Source organism: Echeneis naucrates, chromosome 15 (genome assembly GCF_900963305.1).
Source record: "Echeneis naucrates chromosome 15, fEcheNa1.1, whole genome shotgun sequence".
Lineage (NCBI taxonomy): Eukaryota > Metazoa > Chordata > Actinopteri > Carangiformes > Echeneidae > Echeneis > Echeneis naucrates.
In genome coordinates this window covers 14,780,783-14,801,316 of record NC_042525.1, presented here as the reverse complement: position 1 = coordinate 14,801,316, position 20,534 = coordinate 14,780,783, and the positions used below count along the sequence as shown (strand labels likewise).

General features: G+C 40.5%; 1 protein-coding gene across 1 annotated transcript; it reads left to right on the top strand.

Moving 5' to 3' along the window:
- Positions 1-5,910: 5,910 nt before the first annotated feature.
- Positions 5,911-15,342, top strand: LOC115055806 (monocarboxylate transporter 12-B-like). Its single transcript, XM_029521831.1, has 10 exons — positions 5,911-5,965; positions 7,010-7,081; positions 8,766-9,093; positions 11,037-11,140; positions 11,772-11,915; positions 12,898-12,993; positions 13,207-13,357; positions 13,809-14,552; positions 14,633-14,892; positions 15,191-15,342. The coding sequence occupies exons 3-10, from the start codon at positions 8,957-8,959 to the stop codon at positions 15,340-15,342; spliced, it is 1,788 nt and encodes a 595-aa protein (XP_029377691.1). The 5' UTR covers positions 5,911-5,965; positions 7,010-7,081; positions 8,766-8,956.
- Positions 15,343-20,534: the final 5,192 nt, after the last annotated feature.

Sequence of the window (20,534 nt, the reverse complement as noted above, 5' to 3'; positions counted from 1 at the left end):
AGTATTTTTTTTTTAAGCATAACTGCCTGATGTGGACTAATATGAAGATGACCACCATATACTATAGGCAAGTTTTGCTCTATGCATTACAAAGACAGCTGTATCATCAGTGGGTTTTCAAGTCAACAACAGTACTTATAAAAAGGATTAGATCTTAGCTGCTTTTGAAGAAACATGGACCACAAGCCCCGCACCCCCACCCATGCCAAGCATGTCCTCACTATCCTGGACCTTTAAAGCCTTTCATCTCTGTTTATTGCTCAAAGCAACTGAACTATATAGCTGGACAGTGTAATTTCCACTGTCCACCACTTTATTTATTACCACTGTCTACAGGCCTTTATGCTCTGTGCAGAGAAACTCTGCTCTTTCCCTCTTCTGAATGTTTTTTTTTTTTTTTTTTTTTTTTTTTTTTGTGAAATTCACCAGAATCCTTCAGTTTTTCAGCTCTAGACAATTAATTGTTGGATAACTCCAATCGAAACCCAGCAGCGCTTTTAGGTGGGCTAGTTTTCTGTGTTTTTGTGCAATTCTTTCTCATGCAAGTGTTATAAACTTAACACACAATATAATAATGAAGGTAAAATCCTGGTCATCCAGCCAAACGTCACACAGGTATTCCTAAAGTGTTCCTGGCGAAAATCGGTTCATTCTAGTTAGCCCTGTTCCACGTTCTTGCACACAAGATCTACCTTTTGGCCCCAACAGATAAAATGTTTGCCATTGCAGTTCTGCTTTGTTTTAAGTTAATTTGTAAAAAAAAAAATAATAATAATAATTACCTTTGATCTTAGGTACTTATTATTTCAAGATGATGATTTTTAACCACTAAACCACCAAACAGTATCAAACCAGATTTGGGTCTTTCTTTAATAGGTTAATCACATTTAACAAAGTGGACCTTCTGTAGGTCATACACAATAAATGTAAAAAAAAAAAATCAATATCCTATGGATATATTAGGCGTAATGGTTAAATAATACAATGGCAAAATACTGTTGGTGTCGTAGTACTTTGGAGGGAGGTTGTGCAACCCTTTCCTCTGAACATACAATGTAATCATCATGCTTTCACCCTGTCTGTTCTCAGCTGTGATGATGCTGCAGATGGTCTTTTCATCAGGTGCTTTCTGGTTTGTTTGGATTTTTTTTTTCTCTCCCCTAATTTGCCTTGCTCCAACTCATGTTTGGATTACTTTTGTGGCCTTGACTTGTCAGGTGCCACTCAGCTTTAACATTAGGTGAGTGTTTGTTAATTTGTGCCACCCTTTCATTTTAATCTGAAACCCCTCCACATCTGTTGCCTTCACTGTAATTTATCTTGGTTATGTGTTTGTGTCCTTCAGCTTTTTGTTGTGGCTTCTTACCTGCAGAACTTTACCTCAACATTTTTGTAATGTTTTGCATGCACGATACGTTTTTATTGTAGGTTTTCAGTTTTCTTCTCTTTGTTTTGCTTTATGTTTTGAAATTGTACTGCACCAGATGATGAGTGCAGTTAACTTATATTCACAGAGTCTGAATATGCCTGCTTGTCCAAAATGTGTCTTGGTTTAAAAAAAAATATCCCAAGTACAGCAAAGGCTTTAGTTGTGTTAAGGCTTAAGATTATCCTAGATCAATACTGGTAAGAACTCAAATTTTACAAGCTCTCTTTTTCCTTTTTTTTTTGGGGGGGGGGGGGGGTGCAATAGTGTGGTTTGGGAACATTAAAAAAATCTTATTAGTGTATTGATTCTGGCAGTAATAAGTACTAATGTAAGTTAATGTTTTTCCCCGTGTGATTTGAAAATACTGTTGTGTTACGTTTCTTTTTGGTTGTTTTTGATTGGTACAAAAATATCCCTTTTCACTGAACACTATGAGTCCAAGAGAACATTTTCAGACATGTTGTGATTTGCAGCACTTGCAAAAGTAATTATTTTCACTATATGGTGGTATTCTTAACACGTTGTCACTCTCCTGCTCAACCTGTTCTCACAAGAGGTAAATTCCAAAGAAGAGAAAGCATATATTTAAGGACATCACCACCAAGGTCATCACTCGACCCAGTCCTGATGTCAGTGTTGTCCTTGAAAATAGATCAATGAAACAAAAAATGAAAACATTTTCAGATGATTCAAGATTTCTGCAGATGGTTGATGATGTGTTTTTTGACTCCAAAAAAGTAAACTGACAACTTTGGAGCTTGAATTCTTAATGCAAACTGCATGTTTATTTTAAGCAGTATCACATCCAGCTTTGAAGACCACATTTGAGAATTAATCAAACAGTTTGAAGAATTTTCTGTAATAGCATCCCAGATGTGGTATGAAGCAAGAACTCAGTTGCTTAAGTAATTCAGCTTTTAAGCTGTAATTTTTTTGTCCCCCTGTTATCATGAGTCAACAATTGGGATGTTTGTCTGCTTTGATAATGGTGTGGTTTTAAGGTTTGGGCTTTGAACCTTAGTGACCCTTTGTCTTGGGTTCACTTCCCAATGGGACCATATGTACTCGGATAAGTGTGTATTTCTCTGTACTGTATGGAGCTTTGGTCTAAAGCATCCACTGAACTGCAAATGCCATCCATAGTGAACTCTAACCAAAAGACTATGCAGCAAAGCATCCATCAATATCTTTTCAACAAACTCACCTGTTCCTGAAAATATCACTTGACTTGTTTGGAAATGTTTAAAAATAATAATAATAATATATATATATATATATATATATATATATATATATATATATATATATATTGTTAGTATATTCCCCTCTAAGAAATCCTGTTTGAATCTTGACGGAGAGAGTTTCTCCTCCAGATGTTTCTGTCCTGCTGATTTAGTTATTAACACCATAATTAAGGCCGATGTTCACAACAGGATGTTGTAGACAAGATTATGCACTACAATGTGTGTGAAGTTGTTGTGTTATTTTTGAGTGGTACAGTTACAGCAGATCATCATCTTATTCCAACTGCATCTTGTTTGATGAGAACTACTACGGATGAGATGAAGCTTATCCTCTAACAGTGGGTTACCATAGTTAAACACCTTGCTGCTGTCAGCCCTCTCTGTGACCTTTTAATCTTTTGCTTGTTTAATAATTTTCACCTCACTTAGCTAAACCTTTTGTCGGAGGTTCACAATCTGTTGAAACATCCTGTTGTGTGAACACGTCCAGCCTTTAACCTCTCTCCTGGAATGCTTCTCTAGCAGGACAGACCTTTTCACCCTTGTGTATTTGATTGTACAGAGATTTTGTAAATAATATTAATATCATATATTCTACACCAGCAATCTGTCTGTTGATAAAATTGTTTCAACTGTTCAGGGCCGGGTTTCCCAAACAGGACTTATGATCCAAAAGCAAACAGAAGGCGCACCAAGATAAACCACTTTGTTCTGCAACTTTATAACCTTTACCAACAACTTTACCAGAGCTGTGTTAAATATTCTTAGATGATCTGAAGAGTCTGTTCACCTGCTTGTGGAATATGATTGATTGATGATTTTCCTCATTAGGACTAGAAACATTTCTAAGTTCTTTGTGATTGAAGTCAACAGCCACTGTAAAGAGGAATATGGTATGGGGAATTAGTTATTTCCTTGCCACTTGGAAGTGTTGAACTCATTTTGATGCTTTCGGTGGTCACAGCTCAGATTTCACAGCTCCTCTCTGTTTTGGATCTGGATGTGAAAGTTTTGGGAAGCCCAGTGCTGGTTTGTTGGCATCAGTTATGCTGCTTAACTTCGGTTAAAGGAAAATGTGTATCCAACAATGCGTATGTAACTGATGTGAAGAGATTTTCTTTTTTTTTTCTAAAAAGGAATTAAACTAAAACTGGATGAGATAAGTGCTGTGGATGTTTCTTTACTCACCCGGAAAAAGAATGAAAAGAGTCAGCAAGGTAAAAAGACTAAGAGGTACACATGGCAGAGATAATGGCCGTCATCAGATTTAACATATGTATTCGGCTGTTGCCTTTAAAGTGAACCTGTGTCAATGAATCAGAGTATGAGCCAATTTGTCTGTTTACAAGGAATACAGGAAGACCACTGGCATTTTTCAGCTTCAACAAAGAAACTGAATGACTAAGCTGACCGGCTATATGTTACAGCACATTTAGTCTTAGGTTTAGCTGCTTCAGCTGGGTTTATGTTAGCTTCAGCTACGTTTATGTTCGCTTCAGCTGGGTTTTTGTTATCTTAAACTGGATTTATGTTAGCTTCAGCTGGGTTTTTGTTATCTTAAACTGGGTTTATGGTAGCTTCAGCTGGGTTTTTGTTAGCTTCAGCTGGGTTTTTGTTAGCTTCAGCTAGGTTTATGTTAGCTTCAGATGGGGTTATGTTGGCTTCAGCTGGGTTTTTGTTAGCTTAAACTGGATTTATGTTAGCTTCAGCTGGGTTTTTGTTAGCTTCAGCTGGGTTTTTTGTTAGCTTCAGATGGGTTTATGTTGGCTTCAGCTGGGTTTTGTTAGCTTCAGCTAGGTTTATGTTAGCTTCAGATGGGTTTATGTTAGCTTCAGCTGGGTTTATGTTAGCTTCAGATGGGTTTTTGTTAGCTTCAGCTAGGTTTATGTTAGCTTCAGATGGGTTTTTGTTAGCTACAGTTGGGTTTAAGTTAGCTTCAAATGTAATAATGTTAGCTTCAGTTGGGTTTAAGTTAGCTTCAGTTGGGTTTAAGTTAGCTCAGTTGGGTTTAAGTTAGCTTTAGCTGGGTTTAAGTTAGCTTCAGCTGGGTTTTTGTTAGCTTTAGCTGGGCAGATACCTGTTTAGCTTGAGCAACAAGTAGCCAGAGTTACCAGTAAACTAATAAAATAAAAAAGCTTTATCCAGCTGATTGTAAAGAAATCTAAAAGTATGAAGTGTGCCTGACTACATCTGTTCCACCGTTCCATTTTATGGGTCTAAGATCTGTTTAAATAGCAGCTTCCTCACTGATGCTGGCGGACCATGATGAAATACATGGAGGGAAACACAAAGACTTTGTCCGAGGAGATAAAACTGTTGAAATTTAAAACATGCACCGGATGTCGCAGAGTCTACGTCTGATTATTATGGGATTATTATAGCAATAAAAAGAAACACCCTGCAGTAAAGTCAGTGGGACGCGCCGGTCCAGAGACAGACATAAGGCAGTGAGGGGCATGTTTTGGGACCGGCACTCCGTCGGGGAGCTGTGTGGGGATGTCAGGGAAGGTGGTGCCTCGAGGGTGGTGTCATGGAAGGTGGTGTCATGGAGGGTGCTGCCTGGAGGGTGGTGCCTGGAGGGTGGTGTCATAAAAGGTGGTGTCAGGGAGGGTGGTGCCTGGAGGGTGGTGTCAGGGAGGGTGCTGCCTGGAGGGTGGTGTCAGGGAGGGTGCTGCCTGGAGGGTGGTGCCTGGAGGGTGGTGTCATGGAAGGTGGTGTCAGGGAGGGTGGTGCCTGGAGGGTGGTGTCAGTGAGGGTGGTGTCAGGGAAGGTGGTGCCTGGAGGGTGGTGTCAGGGAGGGTGCTGCCTGGAGGGTGGTGCCTGGAGGGTGTTGTCATGGAAGGTGGTGTCAGGGAGGGTGGTGCCTGGAGGGTGGTGTCAGTGAGGGTGGTGTCAGGGAAGGTGGTGCCTGGAGGGTGGTGTCAGGGAGGGTGGTGCATGGAGGGTGGTGTCATGGAAGGTGGTGTCAGTGAGGGTGGTGTCAGGGACGGTGGTGCCTGGAGGGTGGTGTCATGGAAGGTGGTGCATGGAGGGTGGTGTCAGGGAGGGTGGTGTCATGGAAGGTAGTGACATAAGGCAGTGAGGGGCATGTTTTGGGACCGGCACTCCATCGGGGAGCTGTGTGGGGATGTCAGGGAGGGTGGTGTCAGGGAGGGTGGTGTCAGGGAAGGTAGTGTCAGGGAGGGTGGTGTCAGGGAAGAAGGAGCTCCAGCTTTCTTTGTTCCTCTCACGTGTTGCTGCTTCTGTCCAGCTCTGCGGGTCGCTGACAGATCGACTCCGGATGGAGCCTGATGTAAGTCAGCACACACTCAGCCTACCTACCGCTTCGTTATTTCCTTTTTCTTTACTACTTTTTTAGATTTTTTTTTTATTATTATTTTGTGTGTGTGTTTGTTTGTCTTTCTATAACTCTCTTTTTCATTTTGTGTGTTTGTCTTTCCGCCGCTCTTTCTTTTTATTTTGTGTGTTTGTCTTTCTGTCGCTCTCTCTCTCTCTCTTTTTATTCTTATTTTGTTTTGTTTGTTTGTTTTGTTTTGTTGTTTTTATCTTCTTGTTGTGGCGCTGCCTGTGTTTACCTCCACTTGCAGCCCGCCTCTCTCTGTCTCTTCGTGTCTGTTTAAGTTTTGCTGTAGTTTATCCGAAAAAGTTGACATTTCAAGAGATGACTTCTGGTTGTTCGTTTTTGTTTTTTTTTTTTATTCTTAAAAAAATAAACCTTCCTGCAAAACGCATGGAAAGATCATTCTTGTAGGCGATGTCAGAAGTAAATGCTTCACTTCGGAGACACAATAAATCAAAGATTTCCGATGGGAAATGGAGCATATAAATACAGTAACAATTTCTAAGAGCTGATACTGAATTTCTTAAAATAAAACACACACACAACAAAACGAACAAACTACATGTATCTATCTCATTCGGATCAATTCATTCTCGCTATAATGTTGCTCTGTGAATCAGTAACGTGTAACATCTGTTTATTTTAGATCTATATATGCAGATTTTATTGTTGTGCACACGCAATAAGCACATGTAGTAAAACTGTATATATAATAAAAGTGAAGGTTTTTTTTTTTTTTCCTCTGCAATCACACGTTATGAACAAAGCAGTAACATCATATATTTGTTAATAAGTGAATCTACAGCTCTATCAGCAAAGTTTTCCAGGACTGACATTGTGGTCACTGTGAAGTGAACTCTTGTTTAATAACCCCTGTAATGCTACTTTCTACTCCTGTCCTCCATAAAGCCACTGACTGTAACAAAATTCAGTGACAGTGACAGAGTTTCAGAGTTCAGCTTTTTCATGGTTTGCTGTCGGTCTGTTTTGCACAAGGATTTTCTGTCGGGGATGTACACAGTCTGTCAATCAACACACAAAAAGACACACACGCAAGCTTTACAGCTGGTAAGTTTGTTGAGATAACCTTTCAATGCAACAGATGACAAATAAAAAGTGGCTGCACAAGAACCTTTGGATCGTCCACACGTTTCAGAAGGACAAGCATGACTTTATTCTCTCTTTATCCCTCAAATAAGTTTGTCTATTTCTTTTATTGCTTCATATTCTCATGGAAAGTGAGCCGTTTTTATCTTTTACAATGTTCTTATTGACATACACACACATGTAGGTTGTTTATCCATGTTAGATTGTTTGTCCACGTGGCTTGTTTGCAGATTATTTAAACGTTTGCTGTTGTAATGGCCCTAGACAGGCTTTACTGGATAGGCCAAACAGCTCAGCTGGAATGGAGGCCGGAGCTCTTCAAATGGAAACGCACTGCCTGACTGCAACAGTTTGCCCAGTGTTTACAACTCCTTAAAGTGATGAAGGAAACAGTTGGAGGATGCCATTATCAAATGCAAACAGCCTGGGTCTAACTTTCAACATCCCGACCACTGAAAATTCAAACACAGAAACACTAATCTCTCACATGCTGTGGGTGAAACGTGTCCGACACCCAACTCTGACATCTACTCTGGTTTTTCACCATATTACAAAGGTGTTTGTGCTTTCTGGTGCCAAAAAATAGCCCCAGAAACCATATTACGGCATTATAGCGCTGCTGTGTTATCAAATCAAAAGAATTGTAGCAGACATGTCTGGCCTTAACCCATTCAGTGAAACCCAACCCCAGTCTGATGCAACAGCTAACCAACACGTATATAACTTAAAAATTGTTCTCTTATACGTGATTGGGATACACACATGGTTGAGACTTTACACATTCAAGCCCTATACAGGCCTTTGCTCTCCAGCTGTTCCACAAGTTGTTTACTGTGGAAATCAGAAATACATTTTGGATGTTTTTAGATGGAAATAAGTAGGTGTGGCTGAAGGGTGTTAAACAAGCTGTCTGCTTTTAGTCTATTGTTTAGCAGCTCAGGTGGCTTTTGTTTGAGGCCAGAAGGTTGTCTCTCTTGCACAGTACAAGGATTTAAATACGCCCACACTAATTTGCTGCTATCCAGTCTTAAGTCTGCGTTTTCAGTCTGATGTTATTCGGCAGGCTCACGTGTGATGAGCGCAGTGCCCCACTGTCTGGGACACAAATGAAGAAATGCAGAAACAGAGATATGAGCACTCACATTGGTGTATTACCAACTTTTATCTTGCAGCTGAAGTGCAGCCAAACTAAGCAGGGTATATTTGAATGTATCCCAACAGACGACTACATCAGTGTTTCCAGCTCATGCTGATCTGACCGCTGACAACTAGAGCATGGTTGAATTACGCTGATCTTGGCTTTTGTGCTGGTAAAGTTTAAATTTAAGAAGATGAACCCAGAATATCTTCTGGGTTTCTATATTTGGTGCTCCTCACCTCTGCCTCAACTGACTTGTTATGCTAAAAGAACACTTAGAAGTGCCAAATGTTATCATGCTAACATGTTGAAATAAGATTGTGTCCACAGTAAACATAATATCTGCTGAACAGTGACATGATAGCTTTGGCATTAGAAGCATATAGCAGGGCATTAGCATGACCTTTGCAGTGTGACTGGAGTTCTTTGTCTTGATTTACAACTAAGATCCCAATCGTTTGTTTTTACAACTAGCATTGAGATTTTGCGTTTTTTGTGTCTTCTTAGTGACAGAGGAAGAGGAGGAAGACGAAAGAGGTTTCTAATGACATTAAAGCTAGCAGCTGTGGTTCTGGAAGAGGAAACCTGCCCAACAAATACGTGCTCTACACTCTATGCACAAAGTTGTGACCACTGGCGTCCTCGTTGTCAGTGAGAAGGAACACTGATGCACATCTGCCCTGTGATTGGGTACAGCGATGGCAGTCACCAAAGAGGAGAAGCTCCAAAGTGGCAGAAGAATGTCTGTGATCAGAGTCCCACCAGAAGGTGGCTGGGGTTGGATGATTGTTGCTGGCTGTTTCCTCGCCACCATCTGTATCCGGGCAGTGACCAGGTGAGTGCGTCTGTGTGTGTGTGTGTGTGTGTGTTTGTGTGTGTGTCTGGTGGTTACCCGCATTGCCTTTAATGAGAACCTGTTAAACTCTACTGAAAGTACAGCCAGAATCGGAAGCCAATGGCCCCTCTCTAGCTTCCAGCATTATTTGTTTTAAGTGAATAAGAGAGATATAAAAAGAGATGAGCTTTGTTCAAAAACCAGCGTGTCAGTTTTTCACACCTTGTCTGCCAGGACTGCCGAACAATACAAATGAAGACCAACTGGTCAGATCTTTCTGATGAATCATATCACTACATCCACGTAACAGAAAGTTGTTAACAGTGACATTTCACCTGAACCCACATGACGCATATTAATGACATTTTCTGCTCTGATTTCCTCTCATCAAAATCTGCTGAACACAACTTTGGAGGTTTTAAGCGCCTGAATGAGCAGCACTGTTACAGCATACAGCTGTGACAAATAGCTGTTCATAATACGGCTTTGTGTTCTCAGCTTTGGTTATTAACACCTCCATGTTATTACTTGGCAGGACTTCAGTCCCACCCAGCTGAAAATTTTAAGCAGCCGCTTTTTCTTTTTTCCACAGACTTTGACTTCCTGCTGAGATGTTTCCATTTCTAACTATGCACAGCCAGTACATGGTTTCTGTAAATGAGCCAGTAGCTGACATTGATTCAGCTTAAATGTTCACATACATACAGAAAAAAAAAGAAAGGTATCATGTTTTCTATATTTCACCAACAACTTTGTCTTTTAGCTGGTCAGGGTGACTGTGCCGAGAGCCATGGCGTTTTTGGCAGTAGTGTGAATTTCCTGTGTTGTCAAACAAATTTGTTTAATGCCGAGTTAAACCATAAAATCCCAACATATTATGAAGCACATTGTTTAACACTGCTTTTCACTTCTGCAGAATAAATATTCCTTCTGCAATATTATGAATCAGGCCATTAACGCTGCAAAAAACTGACATTTATAATACTGGTGGCTATTTTCCACTTTTATTAGATAATGTGTCGACAATATCTTCCACTTTCTGGGGTAGCTGTGTATTGTTGGACTCTCCTATTTATGTCTAATGTATTCTAATGAACCCCCATATAAATCTATATTTCCTAATAGTTAACATTATCCCTGATAGAAATAGAACTTGTGAAACTGCAGACTGATCAAACCGCTGCTTTTGAACCATTCAGCTTTAAGTTTTACTTTTGTTGTTGGCTTTTGCTGTCATTAATATTTAACTCACTTAAAAGAGAGTTGACATTCCTGGCCTTTAAAATAAAGAACATGGTCGAATTCATTTTGTTCTCCATTGTCACAGATCATGAGGTAAAATTGTTATTACTGTATGCTACATAAGTGGGCTTATGAATGGAATGAGTAGCTGGCATCTTTTTTTATGTGTTCCCAGCTCTGGCCTGGCAAAATGCCATAAGAGCAAGGAGTGCCCTGTGCTGTTATATTATAATGGCCAGTGAGGGCCATAAAGAGGGTTAGAGAGTACAGACCTCTCAGATTGACTGTATGAAACAACAGCAATAAACTGATTAACACCTCACTCCAGCCTGCTCTCTGTGATATAAATCATCTAGTTGTTGCATCACACGAAGGGTCAGTCATGACACAGCAGCTTAAGATCATTTGAATATCCTCCATTCAGATGTAGAACACAAACCCTCCCTGCTTTAATGACTCGTTGAGTACAATAAATCTGATTTGCAGTTATAAGGGAATCTATCCCATAAAGCCTTGTAAAACCCAGTGCCACCAGGTTATCACCCTATGGAAACTAGAGCAGGCTTTTCCTTAATGTTCTTGTTTCGGCGTAGAACCGAAGGAACTTGCAGCACCGATGGGCCATGGAGAAAAACAAAAAAGGCATTTTTTTCCATAAGGCTGTGTAATAGACTAAATCTACCCTCGCTCTCTGTCTCCAGGTGTGTTTCCATTTTCTTTGTGGCGTTCCAGCTGCACTTTGAGAAGGATTATTCCACCACTGCCTGGATCCACAGCCTGATTGACTGCACCACCATGCTATGTGGTAATACCTGTAGTATCAGTATTGACAGGGTATCCTATTTGACTGTTTGGTCCAGGTTTCAGTCATTTGTTATTAATTAAAGAGTATGTGTAAGTGAGAGACACGCCATTGCAGGGAATTAATTGAAAGTGTTTGGGCCAAGTCTTAAAGACAGTCAAAGGTATCTGAAGTCCAGCTTGACCTGAGTTTAAATGCAGTCAGAGCAAACATTCTTGTCCATGAGTTACATCAGACCGATGACCAAGAGCTGCTGTAGTTCATCCTTAACCCTTTGCATCTGTGATGCTCCTCACGATGAGGATCACAGCACGGGCCGACACAGTTGGGTCAACACACATCCTCTGACACAGACCGCTGAGCTAGATCTTCATGTGGATGAAATGTTTTTTGTTTTCTCTTTTATATCAAACCAAATGTAAAGACATTTGAAAAAGAAAACAGTATTAGAGATTCAAAGCTGGACTGAAAAAAGGATGATCAGGAAGACAAACCCCTCTAACATTCTCTGGTATAAAGTCTGGACCAGTTCTGTTATACCCTTTGTGTACATTAGTTACAATGGTTAAATATGAAGGTAATTCCTAAACTAAGTCCGTGAAGTGAGCGTAATCAGCATGAACTGTGTTTACAGCTCCTCTGGCCAGTTTCCTTGCGAGCCGTTTCACCTGCAGAGCAACAGTGATTGCGGGGGGTCTGCTTTCTGCTACTGGCCTGGTTCTCAGCTCCTTCGCCTCGAGTTTGGAATATCTCTACATTTTCCTGGGCATCCTCACAGGTACACAAAAACATCACCTCGATGGCACCTGGCCACCTAATCATTATCTACGTTTGCACACTTGATTTGTGCTCCTCGATGCTGCATTCTCCGCAATGCAATTCCAAACCACCACAAGGACAGAGGACAGAGAAAAATCAAATTGTCCCCTGAGCAATGAAGTTCATGCATCACATCTGATCAGTGTTGTATAACCTATGAGAAAAGTCGATAACTGTAACAACTGATTTAACATTTTTGTTGTCCCTGTTCACTTTTATGGCCACGGACGTACAACAGGACTAACCTCCACAGTTGAGCTTTCTCCACCAACCTCTCACACAAATTAAAAAGCAACAAAGACCACTTAAGCTTAACCTTTGAAAGCTGCAGTTAAAGTTTCTATTGATTCTTAAATACCATCAGCAGATCTCACCGTAATAAGAGAACGAGGTTTTATGTTGAATTACTTAAAAGCCTCGTCACAGGATACAGTAAGTATCACATTTGCATACAGAACTGTGTAAAACAGGTTTGACAGGACTACATGTACAACTGATTCAATAAGATAGAAATGCTAGCTAGAACTACAATATTATACGAGAATACTAGAATATTACCTTCTACTTTTATTGACAGGGCAGCCATCTTGGACTGTGAATGGGTGTTCCAGATGAAATTGTCAAATGAAATAAATAGTTTGTTACTGTTTATCATTTCCAACAGCCCATGCAACCACTTCAAAAATGTTGCTGCTTTTCTTTATAAAAAAGAATCTCCACTGTTACTGAGGTATAACGAGCAATAGGCGTTTGTTTAAGAGGAATGCATTAAAAGCTTTGATGATGTTTCATGTTCCTATTGAAAGCATATACTGTATTAATGTATTGCAGAATGCAACATGGTGTCCTTCAAATTAGACAACCAAATGAACTTCTGCTCAGTTCTGGCAACAATTGGCATGTTTTGCCAAACTCCAAATCCCTTTATTCGTCCTCTGCAGGTCTTGGCTTTTCTCTCAGCTACACACCAGCCATAGCGATGGTTGGGAGGTACTTCAGTGAGAGGAAAGCTCTGGCCTATGGCATCGCCCTGTCTGGTAGTGACACCTTTTACCTAATTGTTGCTTTCTTTTTTTTGTCATTTATACCTCACTTTCCCATCACCTCTCTGCTATTCATTTGTTACCCCCTTTTTTTTTTCTCCTTCTGGGCTTTGCTTGAATCTACCTGTAAGTTCCTCTCCTTTCTCTTCTTTTCTACTCTTCTCATCTCATTTCATCCCATCAAATCCAATCTCATCCCAACTTCAGGTAGTGGCATTGGGACCTTCATCTTGGCTCCTGCAGTGCAGTTTCTCATTGAGCATTACTCTTGGAGGGGAGCTCTGCTCATCCTGGGAGGATTTGTTTCCAACTTGTGTGCGTGTGGTGCGCTGATGAGGCCACTGGGGCCACAAGTCAAAATGTAAGTACAGAGCCCCTTCGTTTTAAAGTCCAAGAAAATGTTAAATACAGGAAAGAGGACTAATTAGGGAAGCCCATTAGGGAATATAAAGTGGAGGCATCTGTTCCAAAAGCAAGTCCCATGTTGTGCAAATGTCTTGTTGTGTAGTCAACACATCCACAGATAAAACTGACAGCAGCACATCCTTCAAACAACAGATGGTTGTTGCATGCAGAAAAAATTAAGATTTTGGGAAACACATTTATTTCCTTTCCTTCCCAGAATAAAACAGGAATATCATCACAGTGAAATTTTCTTTGTCTAACATGTCCACAGTTGTGGATGGGTGAGTTGCTCCCAGATTGAGGACAGGAAGAACAACAGAAAGTCATTGCCCATGAGATAATATTCTTTCAGCTTGCATTTGTGGAATTTTTTCAATGCATTTTCTTCTGCTTTGTTCTTCCATCCAAAGGCTATGGGAGAACAACATGACCCACCTGGAGCAGCACTGCCAGGCAACAGTGCTGGACTCTGAAGACACTGTAAAAGAAGCTGCTGATTGCAGCCAAGTGGAGCCAAAGCAGTTGGACACGAACAACTTAAAGGATATTCAAGGACTACTCATAGCCAATGGAGCTCTCAGAGACATTGGCCTAAGTCAGGGGAACATAGCTCTGCTTTCTAGACCAGCAGATATGAAGATAGCAGAATGTATTTTATTCAGCAACAAGCTAACAGGGTCAATGCTAGGCCAGATCAAACACTCAGATCTACCTACCACAGGAAATGACAGCATGATTGAGAGTATGAAATTGGTGGAATGCATGAACTCGAACAATAAGGCAGCTGTTATGATTGCCGAGAGTGATGACCAGGGATTCCCTGAAACCAAGTCAACAGATGCCTGTCTCTCAGATAAACCCGTTTGCCCTCCTCCCGAGGCTTCAGTGTCCACAAAGGCCTTTTCCTCGGATCGCTATTTTAGCCTCATGTCCGCAGAAGTGTTTGGGTTTCTTCTGAAACCCAACTTCTTGATTCTGTCTGTGTCCTTCCTGTTTTTGGCGTATGGCTGCAGTACTCCAGTAGTTTACCTGGTTCCTTACGCTCTCAGTGTCGGGGTGGAACATCATCATGCTGCCTTCCTCATGTCTATATTTGGAGTCTGTGGCATCGTGGGGAACATCACCTTTGGATGGATCACAGACAGAAAGCAAGGCTGGATTTGTCTTTTGTTTTTTAGTGTGTGAGTCAATAATGAAGCACAATACTAAGAGCTTGTCTCCTCTCTAGGTGTCTGAAGAAGTATCGCATGATGAGCTACATGGTGGCACTCGGCATGGAGGGGCTCTGCTGTATGCTCATCCCCCTCCTTCACTCCTTCTCCCTCCTGGTTGCCTTTTCTGTGCTCTACGGGTACTTTGATGGAGCCTATGTAGCGCTCATTCCAGTGGTGACCTCTGATGTCGTGGGCCCCACGTATCTCACCTCTGCTCTGGGTGTGGTCTATTTCCTGCATGCCATCCCCTACCTGGTCAGCCCACCAATAGGAGGTAACTGTTGATTCATTCATCAGGTTGTTCTCCTGTAGGATAAGATAATGCAAACATTGATATTGTCCATGCCGATGTTTTGTCACATCAGCATGGGCAATATCAATCTTTGCTTTTTTTGTGCCATGAATCAGCAACACTCATTACTCATCAGTTGTATTACATCCATTATTACACAAAAATGTGTATATTGTTCATTGTATAAACTGAGAGTGCAAGGAAGGAATATTTTGAATACTGGAATATTGGAGCCAGACCATGAGTTTGGTTTTCAACCTTCTCGTCTCTCTGTCTCCAGGTTGGTTAGTAGACAGGACAGGCAACTACGCAGCAACCTTCTTCCTCAGTGGGACCACCTTCATCCTCAGCTCTCTGATCCTAACAGCTACCATTTTGTCCAGACGCTGCCAGAGGTCCAAGTCTAATTCAGCTAAACAGGACACCATCTGATGCGGCTGTCATGATGCTGCTTCTCCGTCTGTGCTGTTGTGTGGCTCACCATTCCTGGACCGCAGAGAGGATGTGTATCAATTATCTGTCTGATGTGCTTTAGGCAATAGAGCCAATGCTCAGTTTTAACAGGAGGAATGCCAAGTGGAAGAAACTCTTCTGTGATGTGACTATGTAGAGATACGGATAATGTATGTTGACAGTATGGTTTTGTTGGTGTCTTTGTTGTTGAATGTAGATTATATTCTGTTTGGTCAAAACAAAGGGCTTTTTCTTCCATTATTAGGAGTTGCCATTATGATTTGAACTGTCTATTTAAGTGCTTTTTTCATCTTTCTAAATGACCATATTGAACAGTTCATGCCTTGTCTTGTAGTGTCGTAGTTGATGTTTTCTATCGTTACTCACGGGATTTATGTGTTTGACTTGCTGGCTCTCAGTTTTTTGCTTCTACTTTTGTAAAATAACAGAAAAGGGAAAGCATGTCACATGTTTATAAAGTTCTATATTTAATTTGTTACTGGCAGAGAAAAGGGACCAAAACACTGGAGAGACACTGGAGCTTCTAATAAGTAGTTAGTGTCGTAGTTATATAGTTACAGGCTGCTGACCGAATTAAATGTGTGTTGGTGAGACATTTAATCACTCCCAATTTATTAAGAATTTAGCATCAATTATTAACAAAGTTGAGAGAATATTTCTCATCAGGTGTGTTTGACTTTGTGGTTGTTTGTTCTTGTGTGTTGCGATGGACTGGCGACCTGTTCAGGGTGTATGTGGTTTGCTATACAGATAAAGCGGCTGAAGGTGAGTGAGCTCACTTACTACTTTGCTATGCTGCCATAGGCCTGGGGGAAAGCACTAAGCACCTCTCTCACGCTCTCTCTCTCTCTCTCTCTCTCCCGCTTGCATGCGCAAACCCAAAGTCTTTGTCTCTCCCAGTTCCTCCCAGCTCCTCTCCTCTCTCTCCCTGTTCTCATCCTGCAGGTGGTGAATCATCACCACACACGTTTCTGCAACGCCTGCTGCTCCTATATTCAAATGAACTCCATGCAGCATTATATGTTCCTGCCTGCACCTGTATTGAATATCCCCTCTTCCTGCTCCCATTCTCTCCCTAATCTACCCAAATTTGCCACCCCCCCAACTTCCCTGTCTGTCTCTCTCTTTCAACCCAACTGGTCGAGACAGATGTCGCCCAACGAGCCTGGTTCTGCCTGAGGTTTCTGCCTCCTAAAGGAAGTTTTTCCTTGCCACTGTTGCCAAATGCATCCGTTTGGTTCTCTTTAAATCACTTTTTGGAAAGAGTTTGGTCTAGACCTGCTCTATGTGTAAAGTGCCTTGATGTAACTGCGTTATGATTTAGGGCTATATAAATAAATATGATTTGATTAGATTTGATTTAAATGTGGTTGCTGGCTACCTTCACTTCACAGTTTACAATGGGAGTAAATGGCTGGATGTTTTAGACAGATTAATTTGTTCATGCTGAAGAGCCAATAATTTTTTGGAAACTTTGGTTATATCAAAAGAAACTTTGAATGTATATTTTCATTCAGAATTTGTACACGCTGAAAATTAAACGGATGAAAATATTGAATTCACAGGGGCGGGGGGGAAATTGCTGATTTGCTTCACAGATTTTACCAATGGAAGACTTGCTCCCATAAACCCAAAATGTTATCGTTAAAGTCGTGCTATCGCTGTTTGGGGGCGTGGCTTCTGGGTGATTAGCTTGTGTCGTCATTACAAGATGGCCGCTACGGGTCCGCTCGGCTTGTCTTCAGCTGATGAAATTGCTGCACATGACCCAGTTCTTCTTGATAGTGTCGACAAATATTGCTGCGCGTTAATGAGAAAACGGACGAATGGCATATCAGTTAAATGTAAGCCCTTATATTATTTTGCAGTAGCTTAACTTACAAATAAATAACCTATTCCCGAAGGTGATTAAAGAGATAAATGTATGCTAATCCACCGCAGGCTGCAGGTGTTGCATCCTGGATTTCGGCCGCAGTGTCATCTTCAGTTTTCGTCACCATTATTGCCGGACAAAAAAACACTTTACAATTTAATTTTAAAGGTGCTTTGTTAACGTTAGCATGGACTATTCCACCCACATGCTACTATTACTTTTGCTTCATCCCAAATACTACTGTATAATGTAGCTTTGCAGAGTTGTTGCGCCAAAATACTTTCTGCCAAGTCATTATAATTCTAAAGACTGCATATCTTCTAGTTTTAAAGCTTTGTTTCATCAAAATGAAACTAACGTGTAACGTGGTTGGTGAGATTTGACTGATAAGGTGACAACAAAGGCCAAACCAGTACATAGCCTATAAATGGTAGTTTTAGGGCTGCAAAGTGATTGTTTCCATTATCAGTTATATCCTCACGTTTCTTTTGTCCACATTTTAAAGTCATAAATGACTACCAGAAAATATTGATATTTTATGGGATGGAAATTTATATTTCCGGTCTTAAATATTGTCTTGTAAAACAGGCATGTTGCTCTGCCAAAAAATATCTCTATCAGCAGCGCAAATTATGTATTGGTTCTGAGCGAAGTTTTGATGCCCTGGACTTTATTTAATTTGATTTTATGATGGATAACTGATAAACTGAAAAGCTGTTTGTATTGTTAGTAAGAAACAACAGCCAACCTCTGAGCTTTTCAACCTTTCTCACAGGAGTTAGATATCAACGTTTCCTGTGCTAAAGTGCTGAAGATGCTCCAGATGGAAAAACACCTCCAGCTGACAACCATCATTTATAACTCTTCAGGTGAGTGTAACAACTTTAAGGAGCTAATGTTGCCTACCTAGACCTTAAATGGTAAATGATAGCCGTAGAGAAGTCTCACTGGAAAATGTTTGAAAATTATCAAATCAATTACTGTACTTTATTCTCTGCATTTTGTTGTATTATATTCTGTTGGAGTTATTCTGGTTTAACCGGTTGAATTTTATTATGTTCTGTTGACTAGAATACAAACTCTTGTCTACTGTTCATTGTCTTGTGCGTTTGTGGTTTTATTCCCCACTGGGTGGCAGTAGGCTCACATCTGCATTTGTTTGTGAATCAATTACTTTGTCAGCTGGGTGACGTTTCATGCGTCTGAAAAAAAAAAAAAACACTTGCATTCAAAACAAATGGGAGCAGAAAGATACTGGGCTGAGAGGAAGTAAAAATGTTGCACGCTGAAAGACAGTGCGTCAAAAACTGCATTTGAAAAAATTGGAGGAAGATCAAATTGCCAGAGCTACTTAAACTTGTTAAGAACCCTTCCTCAGTCTGATTTCTGTCTGTGCTGTCTTTATATGTATAATAGATTGTTTAGTCAGGCTGCATATCACGATTTTACTTCCCACTGTGGAACAAAGGTTAATGATACAGAAACTTTAATTTTCATCAGGAGAATCCAATGTCATTGTACTATAAGTGCAGAAATACTGGTTTGATGATTAGATAGTGTAAAGAGAAAGCCAGAGAGAAGGCTATACCCGTTTTTGGATTCTGAAATGCTAATTCCCATTGGACCAGGCCCAGACTGTCGAAAGTAAATTGCCATTTGACTTAGTGTCACACCCACACCCTCTTATATGTGCAGTATGTATGCATGCAGAACTACAAATTGTTATATGTGTTGTTTTTTGCCTCTTAAGCATCTTTGTGCCCGTGCAGTCAGTGGAGTGTGTTTGCAAAAGCATTTGTGTACCGTTTTTATGCATTCACCAAAGAGAACATCCCGTTCTGAGTGTTACAGCCCCCACGCAGGGAGCCCTGCTTTGTTCCGCTGCTGTAACCACTGGTTGGGTATTTTTTTTTTTTTTTTCTGCATCCTCAAATGTGACACGTGTGTGTATTGTTTCCACAGTATTTATTAGTCTGTTTTGGATTTATTTAATTGGTGTTCTAACTTTCCTACTTATGTGTGGCTTTTTAAAATAGCTTATGTCATGATGATTGCATTTGCATGAAGTTTTTATTTATTGAAAAGTGAATCATTACACTAAAACAGCTTTAACGTCAGTGATGGCCCGATTCTCTGGCTACCTCGTTCACCAGATATCACTCCCCTGGACTTCATTCTGTGGGGTAATGTTAAAGATATTGTGTATCAAACAAAGATACGGGACATCACTGATGAGGCTATCCTACAGCGAACATGGCAAGAAATCGGGTACTTGATGTGCTACGGGCAACTAATGGTGCCCATGTAGAGGTGTATTAAATGAGGCAAAACAACTTCAATATCTACTCCTCATTTTGTAATAGTTTCCACATATTGTTCATTTTCTATAGTAATAAATTTGAGACTTTATGGACACAGTGTACTTATTTGCTTTGTCGTGTGAACAGATCTACAGCTTTAGATCAAAATGAAAGTAGATATCTGTCAGCACACTGCACTTGATTAAAAAGGAGGATACAGCTTATGAAAGTGGTTTTTTTGGTTTGTTCTTTTTGTTTGTTAGTTTTTTTTTTTTTTTTTTTTGTTATCAGGCTCATCAGAGGTTGCGTTGGTGCATTAAAAAAATCCTTGTGATGTGCTCTGAGAAAGGATTGGTAGCAGCCAGACAATAATACGGGAGCTTCATGAAGAAGTTGAAAAAGTTCTGGTCTGTTTGTAGATACATACAGTCACTATGTTTACATGCACAGTTCAGTTCTATGGTGATAGCTCGAATCAGACTTTTGTCCTTGTCCCAGAGTTGGAAAGAAAAAAAAGCTGAATGAAATGTGCTTTTGCTGCAGACTTTGCCATGGTCGACGCGTTAGCGGTTAGCTGGCTTCTTTTGTCTGACCTCTTACGTTTAAGTTTTAAATGCTGTTCAACTGCCGGGTCATAGCTTGGCACGAAACTGAAGCACATGCGCAGATCAGCTCCTCCAGCTCCAGTCCAACTGTCTGTATACATGCAGCAGTAGCTTGACTTTCACTTGCATTATCTTGGTGTGTTAGTCCGGCTATTATAAATTCAATTTCAGTCAAGCTAGCATTTTTACATGTTGTGTTTCCTGTAAATGCTTTGCCTTGAACTTGAGTCTACACTGCGCAATTGCACAGATTGAGAAATCTTACTTTATATGGTATTTTATCATGTGGATAGCTGAGCTGATAAAATATAATGGTTGTTTATAAAGAAGCTGAATTGTCTATTTTATTTCAATATAATCATCATCACAGTA